Source organism: Meleagris gallopavo, chromosome 2 (assembly GCF_905368555.1).
Source record: "Meleagris gallopavo chromosome 2, MGAL_WU_HG_1.1, whole genome shotgun sequence".
Taxonomy (NCBI): Eukaryota; Metazoa; Chordata; class Aves; order Galliformes; family Phasianidae; genus Meleagris; species Meleagris gallopavo.
In genome coordinates this window covers 51,248,672-51,266,855 of record NC_139405.1, presented here as the reverse complement: position 1 = coordinate 51,266,855, position 18,184 = coordinate 51,248,672, and the positions used below count along the sequence as shown (strand labels likewise).

Sequence of the window (18,184 nt, the reverse complement as noted above, 5' to 3'; positions counted from 1 at the left end):
GGTCAAAAACAGTGAATGTAGAAAACAGAGAAGAATAAGAGTTAAATATTTTTGCTCTTTTGTAATTACACTCCTGTTAATCATCCTGAATTAATATGGGGTAGTCACAGCATGGAGTGGGAGGCCAAAGAAGAGTAAGTGTACTGTAATAATGGACCACATAGACTACTTGACTAATATTTCACCCTATAAATTGAGCATTAAAACATGCTGAAAATTATAAAGCATTGGTGTAAGTACAATGTTTCCAATGACCTCAACAGAAGTGGGTCACATCAGCCTCCTTCTTCATGCAGGAAAATAATGTTCTCTCCATTGGAGAGATTCCATCATCGCCCCATCAGGAAAACAGATTTCATTTTCAAAGGAAGGAGCTTTCAGGGAAAGGGAATAACCAATCTTCTGTCTATAGCACCTCACATTTACCATGTTATATTTCTTTGGCAGTTCTATTTTCCTTTGTATAAACTTTCCTAGCAAATAATTAGACTGAGAATGAATTAGCAAAGAGCAGTGAGAGCTGTTTGAAACGTAAAGCTAGGGTAGTCAGGTTGTTCTTCTACAGGGAGTATGTAAAGTTTGGCCTATTAATATTGCGTTTTCATAAGCTTAATCAGAAGCCCTGATCGTATCTTTCTACAGTGAAGTTTCTTGGGCTGGAATGTAAGCAAGTGAGTTGAGCTCTGTTCTATCACCAGCAAAGCCTATGGTCAGTGTGATTTTGCACGGGGGTTCATGGGTATGCACCCATGGTCATTGCTTTCTTAACAAGCTGCTGTTTTGCAGCAGGACAAAACCAGGAGACTACCACTGGTTATCTATGTTGAATATTTAAGACGCTGATCTCCCAGGTTAAATTGGAGAGAGTTGAGAGCTTTGATGTCTTTAATAAATCAAAAGTGACATTCAGAGATTGTATGGCTGAGCCTGGAATTAAACCTGTAACTCTTCGACTGTCCAGTGTCCTGCTGATTTATTAATGGCCTGGTTTTGGTGTAGTAACATCCCACTCAGGCCGAAGGGGGAGACTGTGAAACAAAATACTTGGATTTTCTAGCTTCCCAAAACTTCTCTGTCCATAGGCTGCTTAAAAGCAGGCCACTGAGCCTCTTTCTGGGAGAGGGTCAGAGCTTCCTCTTGTACCTTCAGGATTAAGAACAAGCAGCCAAGGCCTGATAACTCAGGAGGGGAAATTTTGATTGAGGGAACCTAACTGAACCCCCATCAGTTCTCCTGAACAAAGCACATGCCTGGCTCTGTAACCGCCATAGGAACCGAGCAGTGTTCATTAAATGAGCTATCGTCCAAACTCACTGCCTTCAACTTTAACTGTAGTCAAGGAAATTTGTTGCACTTTTCTCCTTGCAATTTATTACAAAAACTACTTCCCTTCAGAAGTAAAAGCTAGTGATATTAAAGGAAGCTTTTGTTCTTATGTCTTACTGGATTAATACTGAATATACCTGGTACATTTACATTACAACTGCACTTTATCCTTACTTCTCAATCTAGCACTTTGCTGGTTTTTATTGTTTATTTCCTATGCGTTTTCCCCAAACAGCAGCCAATGTGAGCTGGAGGCACTTCGCTGTACAGAGACAGGCTGGATTCTGGCACCCACCCCCCCACCCAGGTGCAGCATTTGCCACTGCCTTCCTACCTGCCGTCCTTCCAGCTCAATCTGGAAGTTTTTTGCCGACTCCTGGGTCACTCGCCCTCCAAAGTCCAGCTGATAGACTTGTGTTGCCTCGTTCCACAGTGGCTGCTTGTTGGCCATCACGTACACAAAGCCCTGGCTCCCCAGTCTCCCGTCCTCCTTCTCGCTGGCCTTACGGCACTTGAACTCATCCAGCTCACTGGCTGTCCTCAAATTCCTTTTGGTTTTCCAACCCTTTTTGCTGCCCTGACTCTGGTTCATCAGTTCATCTCCACTGATAAAAAGCTCCGGCTCACTCTCTGAACTATCCTGAAATTCATTTGTCTTATTCAGCTTCTTGGACTTGAGCTGGTCTTTCTGGCTCTTGACTTTCTTCTTCTCTCTGCCCAGCCTTGGGCTGGATATTAGCGAATTGAAGTCAGTCAGTGTCCTCGAATCCTTTTTGACCTTGCCCTCGGTGATAGCCTGCACGTTTCCTTCCTCAGCGCGACTATCCAGCCGCTTTCGGCTCTTCTTGCCGAATTTGTCTGTCCTTTGAGGAACAGGACTTTCTGTCAAGGAGAGCACCTCCTGGAAGGTGTCCGCCGTCTCCACCATCACCTCTGTACCCACATGGCCCTGAAGCTCAGTTGGTGGGGGAGACATAACCGGCTTCTCCACGACGAGGAGCGGCTTTGGAGGCAGAGTGCCCTGGGGATTCTGCACCGGTGGGCATGCGCTGTAGGAGCTCCATGGGTGCAAGGCTATCGGTGGCAGCTGTAAACTAGAGCAGGCGCTACTTCCAGGATACATGGGTGGCAAAGGGCAATAGGAGAGGTTGGGTGGATAACCTGGTTGAAGCACTACTGTGGGCTCCTGCTGTGCAAACTGTGTTGGAGCCAGAGCTTCTTTGGGGGAGCATGGGGGCTGCATTCCCTGAAGGGGAGGGGCACTGTAGCTTCCTGGGTACGGTACTCCGACCCCATAACTTGTCTGGAAAGTGGCAGTGGGACTAGTTGGAGACTTAGGGGAGACAAACGGCATTCGAGACATATCCAGATGCTGAGTCTGACCAATGATGAGAGGAGCTGGTTTTAAAGGGTTGGGTACAGAGTTCTGAGATGTCCTTTCCTGAGGAACCCATATCTCTTCGCTCACCATAGGATCCCACTGGTACGGCGGTGGCCGTTTTACACCGATGGCAGCCTCCGTCAAGGCCACAGGTACGTGCCGTATCGATTTTTCCACTGGACAGTGCTGAGAAAGGGCTTCATCCTCCGTAAAGGCAGAGTTGATATAATCTGCCCGGTCACGGGAATTGTCAGGTGGGCTCAGCAAGTTGTAGGAGGACTGGGAGGCCAAAGGCGATGTACTGACAGAGTGAGCGATGACAGAGCTGTGCTGGGAGCCACTCCCTGTGCTCATATCAGGTCTCATGCCACCAATGCTGGAAGTGCTGCTGCCAGAGTTGGCATTAGTGATGTTGCCCACACCACCAGCACTCGTGGTGCTGCTTCCGCCACTGCTGCTGCACTGGCTGCAGGTGTACAAAGCAGTGGGTATTCTCTGCTGGTACTGTGCTGTCACAACGCTGCTCTTGGCTTTTGGGGGAAGCTGCAAGGTGGCTCTCTGATTGTCCACCAGCTGGGCCATTTTCAGCGCTGCCTCCCTACTATTCCTCCGCAAAGTAGCATGGATGATACTGCTGTCCAGCCTCTGTGCAATGCTCCTGCCCTGTGACAGCTGGCTGGCAATGTCGGGGTAGGGCGGTGGGTCCCCAGTGGGGATGGAGTAACGGGGAACTGTCAGCCGATTCAGGGTGGCACTGGTGCAGGGTTGCTGCATCTTCTTCTCAGCAGCGGTGATGCGCAAAGTGGCAGAGCTGCCGGGCCCTGGTAGAGTGTAGGTGCCCTGGCCACAGAGCATGCGGGTACGAGGTCGGCACACCTCCTCCACATTCCCGCTGCTGTCGAATGTTGTTATTCGCTCGTACCCCAGGGGCGGCTGGTAGTGCCCCGCAGGGTAAAGGGAGAACTCCCCCTTTTTCAGGCAGAGGTCGAGGGGCGGAGGTGGGGGGACAGGTGGGGGTGGCGGGGGGCCCACCGTGGAAACAGTGCCAGGGTAGGGTGGCGGGGGGTTCATCTTGTTCAGCTGCAGCTCCTGAGCGGCCCCAAAGATGACAGCATCGCTCTCCATCAGCTGTGGTCCCGGTCCTGGACGCGGGGGCTTGGCCTTGAGTGGGGGCTCGTGTTCACGATCACCGTGGTCCCGGAGGTCGGCAAGGGCGATGGCGGGGGGTGGCGGGGCAATAGTGGGAGGTACAGGGGCAGCGCGAGCCACATCTCCCCCGGTTGGTGCCACTGCCCCAGGGCCAGGGAATCGGCCTGGTGCCCCTGGGAAGGGTCCCGGTCCCTCACCCCCTGTCTCGGCCGGAGGGTTGGCCAGAACATCCAGCTGCACATTCTGGTTGGCCAGCAGCGACTGGACCAGCCCAATGCTCTGTGTGGGCGACATGGCCTGGGCCGAGCTGTGGATGGGGGCAATGGGGATGTTGACGGTGCAGGGTGGGCTGCTGGCAGGGGCACCTGGAGCTCCAGGCACTGCAAAGAACAATACAGCCCGTCACTCGCTAGCCTCCTTGCATGTGGCAAGGCCTCCTGCCCTCTGCTTGCTCTAGTTCAGGGCCCATTGGCCTTTGCTAAGCATGGCGCTTAGGCACGCACAAGGACAGCAAGTGTCAAACCAGAAAAACCTCCAGAAGTGGCATTTCATGTATTTTTTGCTTTTATTCAGTACTTTGAGGAAGATATTTGGGCAGCTAAAAAATGTGCCACTGGGAAAGTTCATGGAAGCGTTTACATGAAATTCAGGAACTGCGGGGAATTCGTTTTTAAAGTTAGTGGAAAAAAAAGACCACTGCATGTCTTTTGTACTTTGTCATTTTGTTTTACCCTTGACTTTTTTTAACTGCCTGCTTATCTTTATGAACTTACTTAAGAGCTCAGCTGCATTTGGAAGGGCTGCTATCAGACCCTGAAATCAGTGGGTCAGACATTAGTTTGAGCAAGTAAGCCAGACTATCTGCACTGACTCCCATTGCACAACAGACATTTCTAACATTTGGAGATCAATTTTAAGTTAGCTTCGTGGCAGTGGTGCTTCAGAAGTAAAGTTCAGCACTCGTGTTTAGGCCACACTATGATTGCCATGAACTTTCCCAGAGCAGTGAGTTTATCTGGTGGGTCTGAACTAGCACTCACTCATCATCCAGTTGTAATGACCACTACTTAAATCAAAACAAAGTTTTAAGAATTGAGATTCACATTAATTTTCAGGTAAGTTGTTTTGATGATAAAGATATCAACAATCAAACAATACAAAAGAAAATCTACCCATAGATCCCTGGCTGCTGGCACCTCTTTTTTCCTCTAATCCTAAAGCTACTGTATATGGCTCCCAGGCTTTCTTTAGGGCAGCTGCTATGTAGGGGTAAGGCACAAAACAGCCCTCACTGACCCAGGCTGACACTCTCTAGAGCCAGTGAGGTGCTGCTTTGACTTGCTAGAGAGAGGTTTGGGCAGAGGATGCTATAATGCTCCTCAAGCCTGCCTTGATCTGACAGCAATTACAAACACTGACTTAGATCTTTGATAAGCATTCTCTCTCTCTCTCTCTCTCTCTCTCTCTCTCACACACACACACACACACACACACATACACACACAATGCCAGAGAAAAGATGAAGAAAGCGGAAGATCAGCAATGAAAGCACTATATTAATTAGCATAATAATCCCAGACTTGGTGAGCTTAGGCAAACTGGAAAATACAGTTATCAGCTGGGAAAAGGCAAGTATTATCCCTTGAGTACAGTGAGTGACAGAGCAACCTGTAACACAAAGAGAAGGAATACGAAACAGAGAGAGGAATATGATGGAATGAAATACAGAAAAAACTTATAGAAGTTTTTGAAAGCTGGTTGGTGTAGAAAAGATGTGAGGAAAGAGATGGGAAGTAAGAGAGATTCAAGAATTAAGTGTTGTAGTCAAGGCAACTTCAGAATCAATGTTTGGACAGGCTGCAATCAGAAATGTGAAAAGAAACAGACAAAAGTTTCCCACAGGTGGTGGTGAACAAGTGACAGTGCAGCAGTTCTCATGATTGTAAGCAGAAAGCATGGAATGTGCTCCAACAGCTTGCAACTCCTTCTGCAAAAAGCACTGATTCCAAGAGGAGCTACCACTGAAAAGCCAGAGGGCAATAGGAAAAGGAGAACAGTGGAAGCAAGTGCAGATGCAGAAGTCAAAATAAGAAGGAATATAGATAGAAAAGTATAATAACATATAAACAAAAAGATAACCTAAGAATCTTGCAGAATTTTTGCTAGTTCTGCATAAAAAAATACTCAAAACAAGAAGCAAGTTGTATCAAGCAGATTTCTGGCAGGAAATTAGAGTTCTATCTACAATCATTTGTGTGTGCAAATTCTGTGGAGATCTGTGGTTTGCAAGATCTCATCAGGCAAGAGATCTACTAGTCAGAATTAATCCAGTCACTGCCTAGTTCGTAATTAATTTCTAATTAAAATCCTAGTCACCTACTCATGCCCTGTGATTACACTTTCAATAGCATTAGGTTTTTATCAATATTAGTAGCCACAGTGGAATGTGGAAGGTTTGCAGATATTTGCAGATATGCTGTTAAGTTTTAACAGTACCTCTGTTTGTTCCTTCAGAAGGCTGACAGCTAAATTTCAGCAGCCCTAAGGCAGAGCAATTCTGTGCCTGGCTGGGAGGCCATGCACCCATCCTGAGTTAGCAATTTGGGCTTCTGAACTTAAGGTTTAATTGTTAGCTTTGCTTGAGCAATCCGGAATGTTGCTGTCATGAGTATTAAGTGCCTATCCAAATAACATCTCATTTGTCACGGTGTTGCTTAATATCCCAATGTGTTTAAATCCAACTTTTTTTTTTTTAATTTCTCCAATGGTTTTTAATTTATTTGTTTGCATAATTTGCAAGTTAAATCGATCCACTGTTTTTCTGCCCTGCCAAATCTTTACTGACTACATTAAAAAGCACCTCTCCCGGAGTACCTCTTTCACAAATTCCACTGCCCAACAGCACTTTCTACTGCTATTTTTTTTTTCATTTGTTTGTCTTTAAATTTCTCAGGTAATCATTACTTACACTGCAATACATTTTTCCATTCGTATAAAGCCATTTTTCCATTGTATGCTTACTGGCTTTAAGAAAGAATTCTTGAGAGGTTTTTGAAAGTTTCAATAGCCTGTTTGCCAAGTCAGAAGGAACTTGAAAGAAAAAAGTGGGCAGAAGAGGAAGGCTCTTATGGAAGATAATCTATTATCACTCTTATTATGTTTCTCAAAAAGCAGGAAGAAAATTCTTCACAATTTTCCCTATATTTCCGTAGTGCTTACCAACTTGTAATTCAGAACACTGTTTCAGCTCTTTTAATAAAATTAAAAGCATTGATATTGCACATCAGGAAGAGACACAAAAAACTTTATATTAGCTTTCTTTTTCTATTCAATTTTTCTGTTTTTCATGCATGAACTAAGTTTCATAGGAGAATTTGCTGAGTGCATAACATATATGATCATCAATGTCTCTACTATTTTCTTCAAATCTTTCTGAAGTAAATATTTATTCCTTCAGATCCTACAGATATATTATCAGGTAGACACAAATTAAGCAAGACAAGCCCTGAAACATGGGAAATGGGCTTCATTTTAAACAGTTTAATATTTCTCTAAAAACACAGAGGACTACTTTGATGCTTGGGTCAGTCACAAGTGTGTGAGCTTTCAGCACTCAAAAGATTCAAAATAATGTGAGAACTTTCAATTTAATTCTTCAGTGCTCACACTTATTCTTCCTCAAAGAGTGCTGTCTGTTCATGGAGTCCACTGCTATAGTTCCAAAAAACTACAATGTGGGAAACATGAATCCCTCACTAATATGAGAATTTTGAAATTGCATTAATTTAACTTCACGGCTATTGATTTTATTGTTATTTTTAATTGGAGCAGGTTCTTAGTACTTCCTATCCTTTTATATATCACACTTGAATCACCTGCATCCAAACTTTCCCTGTACTGCTTGAATGTCCCACTACCTTACATCTTAGTGAAATTTCTGATCCTCCTTCTTTACATAACACTTTACTATTTTAGCCTCTTTGTAAGCCCCTTTTACTGATAAAAATACGAAAGGGCATTTAACACTCATGTGTCTGAGTAAGTCAGGAATTGGCTCAAGCTCCTGCCAGCAGATTGTGCTTTGCTTCCATCAGCTCACAAGAACAACCCCTTTGGGCTTCCAACACAATATAATTCTGTTCTACAAAGATGCAGAATGCAAGGCTCCAATCTACACAAAACTGCTAGTGAACTAAGTAGAAGATGATTAATGTTCCAATTCACATGAAACTTACCAGCTCTATAAGCAATAAATAATATGCACTAATCTTATTCTAATCCAGTTCTACAGGATTCCACCAGACTAAGGGATTTTGATTTGTGTATTTATCAGAGGGAGCTGATCTGTCCTGCAGGTAGCTAGAGCCATAATTTGAGAGGCCTACAGTTCTTCCTTACCTGGTAAATCATCTTCATCTTCACTGAAAACGTTTGGATTAAAGACAGGCAGGTTAATGTAGTCCATTGAAATCTTTCGCACTTCTGGGAGATAGATTGTCATCTGCCTGGGCTGAAGATGCAGCAAACTGGTTTTATATATTACTGGAGACAGAATGTGACAAGAAATAATTTTTAAAAATGGTTACACAAGGAGCAGATAAAGCTATAAAAGAATTAACTCAAGGCAGATAGAAGGGCTATTACAATTTCTGTGTGATTTATTAATAAGCAAATGCATATATGAGACATTCTTAACCAAATCACTATGTAATACTTTGCATAAAGAGGACAAAAGGGATTGCTTCTTTCAGATATTTCTCCTTAAACAGAAGCAGCATCTCTTTAGTTAAGCTGTGGAAATAATGAATTACTTCATCTGTACTTGCATCTATTTTTAGGAAAGAAAATTATTTTTCTATTCTACTCTTGGAACTCTTCACCACAGGATGCCACAGATTTATAAGAACTCAGGGGAAAATGGGAAAGTGCTCAGAAAGGAAATCTGCTTATTACATACAAAGGAAACTCTCCTGGCTCAGGTAGTCCCTGGGACCCTGGTCCTGCAGACTGTGACAGTATCTGAAGGAAGTACCACTGCACACTTACTCTTCAATTATATAATTCTCTACATATTTACACCGAAACTGAGAGAATATTGAATTAGAAATTCACCTGATCTGACCCAGTAAGTCATTCTTAAACTATCTTTTGGCAATCATTGTAAATGTGGATGTCAAAAAGCGATAACGGACTTGTAAAACAAAGTGGCTGGAATCAATCACCCTGTAACACTTCAGTAAGCAGAAGGCGCAACTGCCCTACAGTAGCTGTCTGTGGTGTGACAAATCCTGAGGACAATCTTTGCTTGAAGGCTGGTTCAGAGGCGTTCATCTTGCCAGTAGCTAGGATTCCATCTCTTGTTTGATGGCAGTCAATACAGACACAAAAAATATCTGTTTAATTTTGCATCCAGAGCACTGTTATTAGTTCTTAGAGCTTCCATTGGTATTCCAGTTCAGAGCTCAGTCCTGCTATTGATTCTACAAAATACCCTGTTCTTTGCTCAGCCATTTTCTTTCGGTAGGACTGTCTAGGGAGAAAAGGCCTATCCAGAAAAAGATCAAAAGAGCAGACAATCGCTACTTTTAAGGCTACCAGATTGTGAATAGCCCAGAAAGAGAATCATGTGATAATGCTATCCACTGAGACTTGTAGAATCGTCAGCATGGTCTGTAAGAGCGATTATTACATTATTTTGGTGTAATTAGCAAGTAAATTACTACAAAAAACGGATTTTTAAAAAACGCTTCTACTGTCATTTTCATATCTTCCTTGCAAAAATGTTGTCTATTAGCTTGGGTTTTGTTCAAATAAACTGTAAGAATAAAGGTCTGTACTTTACTGTTAATTAATCTATTACACCTGAGACTTTTAACATTTTCATCTCATTATTGTATTTATAGATCTGAATCTCTTTTAGGTACAGTGAATTTTGTAAATTCTAATTCCCACTGTCCAGAGAAAACAACTGCTTTGTTAAAGAAGCTTTTTGATCACTTAAGAAGAATGTATTGTGTTGTAAATTTCTTATTTGTTAAAAAGCTTGATATGCAAAAGGAAATAGAATTTGCTTTTACCTGCACCAAGATTAGTTGGTAGGAAAGCAGCCAAACCCACAATTTTAAATTTGGTTCCCCAGATGTTAGATGTGACCTGAGCAAGGTAGTTGTGCTACAAAGAAAAAACAAGATCATTTTCACCTAGTAAGATCTGTATAAGAGCAATAATGCTACTGATAATACTGTCAATACAATTTCAGCTTTTTTTTAATTGAAATACCTAAAGTGTTTATGTAGCAACTGTTATACCTAGTCATTAAAAAGCCTCATTTTGATATCTGAACACCATCAGAAATTACATCTACAACAATCACTTAAAGCTGTGGAAGTAGTGGAAGTACTAAACAACATGATAGTTGCTTAGAAGAATACGACTGCTTTCTTCTTCTGTACATTAGGAGCCCAACTAGTTTGTATTTCAGAAAATAATACTGTCTGTCCTTTGGTTCTATGCTTCAGAATCACTTTACAGAACTATAAATAAAATATAAATGAATTACTCTTAACTAGTTTCCAAAGCAGTTTCCCAAACCACTGCTTCCATGGTGATCAAATTATGGGTATGAAAGATTAAAAGATTTTCTCAAAAGCCAAGAGTTAAGCTGTCCATATCAAAACAGGATCCAAGCCTTTGGTCTCATGTCCTGTTTTGCTATGTAACTGACCTACTATAAGGTTTTCGTAAGAAGGAGAAAGAGAAATGACAGAATGGAAAAAAACAGCTGAAACAATACAAAACAAAAAGAATTCAGACTGGTATTAATTAAATGTGTATCTAATCCAGACAGTTTTACAGGCTGCTAAGTTTCATTTACCCGCAGAATGTGAACAACATAAAGAACACCAAGTGCTAATTTCTTGCCTTCCTTCCAATTAAGGCTGTTCCACACAATTATGAAACAGAGAACATTTGGCCCTGTAGAGCAATCCTGTCTCTGCAGATCCCTAGCAAAACAGAGAACTACAGAGGCATTAGGACAGCTCAGAAAAACAGAGTAAGAAACATTTCTACATATACTTTTCAAACTGTCAACAACATCAACTCATATAAAACCTCTCACTTGGATTCACACTGACAAAATTACTGGGGGCAGAACTTAGCAAACAACGCCTGATATTCCACTGACACTTCCAAACATTAATATTGACTTGTATCATGCAATTATAGCAGCATTCCATCTAGTAGCTGTAACTACGTGAAAAAAAATTATTCAGGATCACTGAATGTGTACCAGCACATGGGCTCAGGTCTGGTAACAATGCACACAATACCTGAGTAATATCTTCTAAAGGAAACTCTCTTCGGGTTAGGCTTGGTGAACCAATAGAAGGTTTCCTTATTGGTAACCTTGGTGATCTTGATATCTCTTGTGCAGCTCGTGACATCTTTGGAGATTTGCGAGCCTCTATATTGATTCTGCATAGGAAGCAATAATTAGAATAATCAACTGGCATGCAAAAAGGCAAAAAAAAAAACATACTTAAGAATATAAAGATGGTAATGAAGGCAGCTGGTATGGTGCTCTTTAAGTGACTAATGAAGAATCACAGAATGGCCTGGGTTGAGAAGGACCACAATGATTATCCAGTTTCAACCCCCCTGCTATGTGCAGGGTCGCCAACCAGCAGACCAGGCTGCCCAGAGCCACATCCAGCCTGGCCTTGAATGCCTCCAGGGATGGGGCATCCACAACCTCCTTGGGCAACCTCTTCCAGTGTGTCACCACCCTCTGTGTGAAAAAGTTCCTCCTAATATCTAACCTAAACCTCCCCTGTCTCAGTTTAAAACCATTTCCCCTTGTCCTATCACTATCCATCCTCGTAAACAGCCTTTCCCTCTCCTGTTTATACTCTCCCTTCAAATATTGGAACGTCACAATAAGATCTCCCTGGAGCCTTCTCTTCTCTAAGCTAAACAAGCCCAGTTCCCTCAACCTTTCCTCATAGGAGAGGTGCTCCAGCCCCTCTGATCATCTTAGTGGCCCTCCTCTGGACCTGCTCCAAGAGCTCCACATCCTTCCTGTACTGGGGGCCCAGACCTGAACGCAGTACTCCAGATGGGGCCTCACAAGAGTAGAGTAGAGGAGACAATCACCTGCCTCTCCCTGCTGGCCATCCTTTCTTACTGCAGCCCAGAACACAGCTGGCCTTCCAGGCTGCAAGTGCACACTGCTGGCTCATGTCCAGCTTCTCATCTACCAGGACCCCCAAATCCTTCTCCACAAGGCTGCTCTCAAGGAGATCTTCCCCCAGTTTGTATAAATACCTGGGATTGCCCTGACCCAAGTGCAGCACCTTGCATTTGGCCTTGCTGAATCTCACTAGGCTCTCACGGAGCCCACTTCTCCAGCATGTCCTGTTCCCTCTGGATGTCTTCCCTTCCTTCCCATGTGTCGATTGCATCACTCAGCTTGGTGTCATCTGCAAACTTGCTGAGGGTGCACTCAATGGCATCATCTATGTCACTGATGAAGATATTGAAGAGCACTGGCCCCTAGCATAGCATATATAATCATAGACTATATAATCTATATAGTGGAGAGTTACAGTTTAAATGTAAAGATGTGTAAAGCTTGACACATTTGCAGTTACTCAGATTGGGTGACTTCGGAATCATTTAAGAAAGCTTACAGCACTTCTACCAGATGTAGTATATGTAGCAAACCCTCAAGAAATAGAAACATGACACTTCAATTGGCAAATCTCTGCATTAATACGGCAAATCAAGGCTCCATAACCAGTGATCTCACTCTGAGCCAAATACTCCTGCCCCACATTATACAAAGGGCATCATGAGTAAGAAGAGATAATGTAACTGAAAAAGTTCACTGTGGGAAACAGAGCAAAAGCAAAAGCTTTTAGAAAACCAAGGCAGCAAGACAGTTTCTTTACCTGAGCTATTTCTGTTCTAGGCTCAGGTATTCGTGGCTCTTTCGTCAAGTACTACTGAAATAAAAACTTATTTCACACATTACATTCTCATATAAGTAGATGCATTTTCTTTGCTTTCTGCTAGGACAGCCTCATACTATAAAGCCTTTGGAAAGGCATTGTTTGCAACTGAAAGGGATCAAACCTGTAACATGAAGCTGGCAGGCTGACATCAGTACCTATGAGAATCATCACAGACACCCATGAGGCTCTGCACAGGTTGAGGGTTCTGTCTGTGCACACAATAAATGTAATGAAGAGCTGGCAGGAGAGCAACCAGACACATTAACAATTTAGAAACTTGTTCTGCGTTCCATTACAAAGCCTTGTCAACTCAGTGATTGGGAGGATATTTGCTAATCCTTCCTTGCAAGGTTGCCACAGCAACAGATGTGCCCCCTATAACTGGATCAATCGCATGGATCTCTTAACTTGAAAATACCCCTGAGGAAGTACAGTCTTTAACCAGACCAGGGATTCTAAACACAGAAGACTTAAAACATGAATTGTCTGAAGGACAAAATATATTCCATGATGGCAAGAGTTCATGTACAGCAGAGGCAGTGGTGGGAGAGTTCATAAGGTTTTTCTTTGAGACTACTTGTGAAAATTGAGGATGCTGGGAAAGAAGGGTGCCTTATTGCTCCCCATTACCTTTTGCCCCAGAAGTTTCCTCAAAGTCCACCTCAACATCAATATCTGAGATCAGTCTGGAACTGCACATGGCAGAGGACCTCAGTGCTCCAGAAGGCTCCTATCTGCCCAAAGGAGTTTGCTTTAAACTTTATAAAGTGTCAAGAAACTGTCAGAAAGGAAGAAGGGGAGGGAGGCAGAAAGAAAACCTGGGAAAAAGATGAGGCAATATTCAAGAAATGATTACCTGGGGAGTTTGGGTGATTTGCTAGCTCGACTGATTTTGGGAGATTTCTTTGCTGCCCAGTCATCACTCAGTTCGATATCGCTGGAGTCAGAGCAGTTGCAGCTGTCAATCACAGTGGAAATCAAGCTGTTTCCATAGATTTCATCTATCAAAACAGGCCCCAAAAAATGTAAGTGCTGCTTCAGAAAACTGATATCAATTACAACCATCAGTCATCAGAAGCATAAATCTGATCCATGGGCGGTAGATGAGATAAAAGTATAAAGACATAATTAACTGTTCTTTATCGTGCCTAGCCCAAGTTTCCAGTGGTCTGAACTCAAGTGTACATGATTCAGAGGGCTGAATCACATTCAAGTGACTTCAAAATCGAGATTAAAGGATATTTTCTGCTAATTACCAATCTATTCTCTTCTACTCAAAATATAACAAGTTCTCTTTGACAGTATGATACAATTTGAGAGGCTTGAGCCTAGATCATGCTAAAAACTCTTCCCCAGCAGAAAAAAAGGAAAAAAAAAACAGATACCAGCTTCCGTATTTTTTTATACAGATTTTCTTTAGCTGTTGAACTTTTAATATTTAAAGTCTTTCTAAATCATTTTTATGTAGAGCTACAGTTCACTTTTACCTGCTTTCCCATCTGTTTTAGGATCCATAATGACAAACTCTGGCCTCAACTTGCTGATACGACGTCCTTTCAGGATGGGCACCAATCCCCCAAGATATTCCAAGTACAGAGTATAACATGGACCACCAACTTCTGGGTCATCTTCTGTCCGCTTCATCGTGCAATGAAGACGTTCATTGCCAGCTGTTGGATAGCTGACAAAATCTCTCATATTGTTTGGGTCTGGGATAGGAGGCTTAATGAAACCAAGGAAGAAAAGAGAAAGTTTCCCATAGGTTACTGTTCTTTTTCTTGGGGGGGATGATTTAATCTTGACACAACTAACTGATCTTGAATCCAACTCTAACTTGGCAGGTCACTTTACTCTGTGGGTTATGCATGAGCGACACACAAAACAGTGGGGCTGTTTATTGCTTAGTTAGGCTTAAAACAGCTTAAAACTGAGAAACTAAAAGTAATCATATCAAAGAGGAAGGCTGGACTTGTAGATAACAAATCTGTATTCAAATTCCAGCTCTATCAATCACAAACTTGATAACAAATTTTAACTTGGGTAACACAGTCAAGTCAAAGCTTCAGAGTTCTATCTTGTCTCTTGCTGTCCCCAAAAGTGAACTTGGCCATTCACGTTCCCATTCCTCATTAGTACTGGTGCGTTCTATTACACCACGCTATTATGTTGTCAGCTCTTGGAAGAGCTTGTACCTGTTCTATCATCCCACTCACTTCTGAATACATGACCCATCTCTGACGAGGATCTATTTGCTTGCTGTGTAGAGAAATATGAGTCTGAAATTTAAGGTGGCTTATTTTGCCCTGCTTGCCAGCAGGCTGCAATAATCCATGAAGAGCACAGTCCAAAAGCAATTAGACTGCTTTTGTCTATGACAATATAGCCTGTATGACACAAATAACACTAACATGTGTTTCTTTACCACTGGTCTACTGAGTGCTCTGTATCTCTGGAGATCAAGGAGCCATGATTACAGCAAGGCATTTATTCTTCTTTGGCAAATGAAATGTTTCACAGTCACACAAATTGCCCTGATTAGGAGTACACAAATGGAACTGTATTGAATCATTACATTACAGGCATAATTTGCTCTCATTTAAGCTGGGCCAACTCAACAGATTTCAAATTAGTTATTCTAGAGTTATACTGTTATAATGACAACCCAAAACTTGTTTGAGAAAATGCTGCTATGCATGCACAAAAAATACATACCACGAAAACACATATTTAGATGTAGGACATGTACTAGCTAATGCTCTAGTTTTACAGGCTGTGATAGAGTTCTGAAATCCTAAGATGTACCTGGGAGCAAAAATATGAAAAAATAAGATTGAGCAGATGGCTCTGCAAGCAGCTCTGCTAGTGGTACAGGAAAAGATATAATATCTGCTTTATTTTTTCATAGCACTGTTGGAGTAGTAAGGTTAGAAGAACTCACGGTCACTAGAGATATTTGGGCAAACATGGATCTTAAATATACCTCTCCTGGCATTATAAGGAGTCTTGCAACAAACAGAGAGGTAACAGTTTTACCACTGTGAATGTCTCCTAAAACCATGACACCATTTCTTCTGCAGTCTTCCTGAGCTAACAGCTATCTGTACCTTGGAATGTCCTTGGAAAAGCCATCCATGCATAACAGCGCAGATCAGTGTGTGTAAGCCCTCTTTTCACATTTCAGTAGGCACCACACTAATCATCGACTTTGCTGTCCTTGAACAGGAGTGACCCTCAATCACGCTTTTTTATCATAATTATGTAGGGTCAGGATTTTATCCATTGTCACCTAGGAGCAGCAGGGGGAAGAAAATCAAGCATCCCCTTTCTCTTTCATGCGCACACATGCTGCTTTCCTTTTACCTTGATTGTTGGTATGAAGGCAGTGGTGAGGTATGAACAGAGCCGAGGGGGAAGGGTGAGTTTGCTGATATCCTTGTCATCCCGCAGACAGCTAGCAATGGTCTGCTGGCACAGAAGCTGCAGGCTGGAGACCCTGTGCTCTACTCTGACAACATATAGTGCAGGCCCAGAAGCCATCAGCAGGCGTGAATCCCTGTGACCCCAGCAGATGGAGATGATAGGACGCTGCACGGGGAGGAAAAGGGCACAACTTGAGAAGATCATACACGTTCACCCAAACAATTGCACAGCGAGTGATCATCTGAATACATCACCAATTAAGTTACACTAAGTCTTCTAGAAACTTAGAAAAGCATGCTACTGCCCACAAAAAGGGAGAAAAATGTGGACACCTGAAATTATTGATACCCATGGTTGATACACACGCAGTTCTTTTTACTAGCAAAACTTGAAGCTCTTCACACAAGGAATTGTCTATCAAATTCATCAATGAGATGAAAAAAATGAGGCGCTATAAGGATATATGACTTAAAAGTCACACACTGCTAAAGAGCAGGATCTTCTGAGGCACCATCCATGTTATTTTTTCAGTCGTCTAATCAACCTTCATCCACTGTTAATGGATCCCATTTTACAACTGAAATTCAGACTACATGTCCAGAGATAGCTACTAAACTAGCGGACAAGATTCACTTGGCTTTCTTGTCTTGCACTCCTTCTTTTGTTGCATTATGTCTTTTTTGAACTATTACCGGAGGAAATGAGCTGTAAGAGATCACCATGGCCTTTTTGTCTCCTGTTTGTCTATACTCAAATACATCCAAATTCAAGGCAGTCAACAACCAAGAGAGTCAGAGGTGACTGGCCCTAAATGTCAGACTTTGGAGCAGCATAACAAAAAATCACTCAAACTCTCCCTTGCACATTATTCCATGCTGCATGAATATTGAGTTCACACGATAATAGCAAGCTGTGTAGAGATTTAGAACAAAGTAAAAAAGGATTTCATTGCATGTGCCAAGTAACTGCCTGACTAAAAACTGAATGGAGTGGATGCTTTTACAAATATCAGCTCTTAGGAACTATGCCTGTTAAGGTAGGAGTAAACTTGTTTTCCAGAATGCAAGACACTCCTCATGGGTAAAACTGTCCCACAAATATCTCTGAGCTCCTTCCCAGACAGCTCCTTGTGCTTGCTTTCTAAACATTTGGGCCAAAATCCATCTTTTTTAATGCAAAGCACTGCTGTGTCTTGACATCTTATAGCACTATCACTGTTATTCTGACCCTTTGTGAGGGTAAAGTGCAGCCAGCTGTCATATCTTGCTTGATGTGCTACAAACATCTTTGTTTGCACATATACACACACTCTAAGGAATCTTCAGCTCATAGCTGTTATCTCAGTACAAAACACCAGCTTAGGATAAGGAAGACACTCCCAATCCATAAGGCACACTGTAAAGAAGGCTGTTATCAGTGAATTGAAAAAGGCTCAATCCTTCCTGTGAAGGACTTCCTTTTTTTCACAATCCTCAACACTTAAAAATTCAAGCGAACATATTCTTAACTAAATTATGAACTGTATTTCCCTTAAGGTCAGGCTCTCTTTGGAATATCATAATGCACTGAACAAGAATTAACTACACAGAAGACAAAGGTCAGGGCACACTCAGTAGTAATCTTTATCTGCTCCTCTCTGCTAATATGGTACCCACAAAATGGGTTAGATTAGCCCAGAATATACTAATCTAGTTTGGGAGCAAAAAGTTTTCCCTTTATTTACCAATTCAAAAAGCTTGAAGATGAGAAACTAGGGGAAGATGTTTTTCAGTGAATGATATAAAGCAAAATGCAGTTGCACAGCATGATATCAGTGCACAGCATGATATCAGTGCCTATCATCAAGATAAAAGGCTGGTGGCAGATTTTTTTTTTCAGAGAAAAGACCTTTCCT

At 42.3% G+C, this 18,184-nt stretch overlaps 1 protein-coding gene across 5 annotated transcripts in view; it reads right to left on the bottom strand.

The window, feature by feature from the left end:
* The window catches only part of TULP4 (TUB like protein 4), a 147,952-nt gene that overhangs the window by 13,406 nt on the left and 116,362 nt on the right, over positions 1–18,184 (bottom strand). For all 5 annotated transcript variants that reach the window (XM_085217118.1, XM_085217119.1, XM_085217121.1 and 2 more), the window contains exons 8-14: positions 16,231–16,455; positions 14,358–14,592; positions 13,727–13,871; positions 11,188–11,332; positions 9,934–10,027; positions 8,255–8,398; positions 1,661–4,236 (exon numbers count right to left, since the gene is read on the bottom strand). In XM_085217118.1, coding sequence (XP_085073244.1) covers positions 1,661–4,236; positions 8,255–8,398; positions 9,934–10,027; positions 11,188–11,332; positions 13,727–13,871; positions 14,358–14,592; positions 16,231–16,455 — 3,564 coding nt within the window. The remainder of the gene's footprint in view (positions 1–1,660; positions 4,237–8,254; positions 8,399–9,933; positions 10,028–11,187; positions 11,333–13,726; positions 13,872–14,357; positions 14,593–16,230; positions 16,456–18,184) is intronic.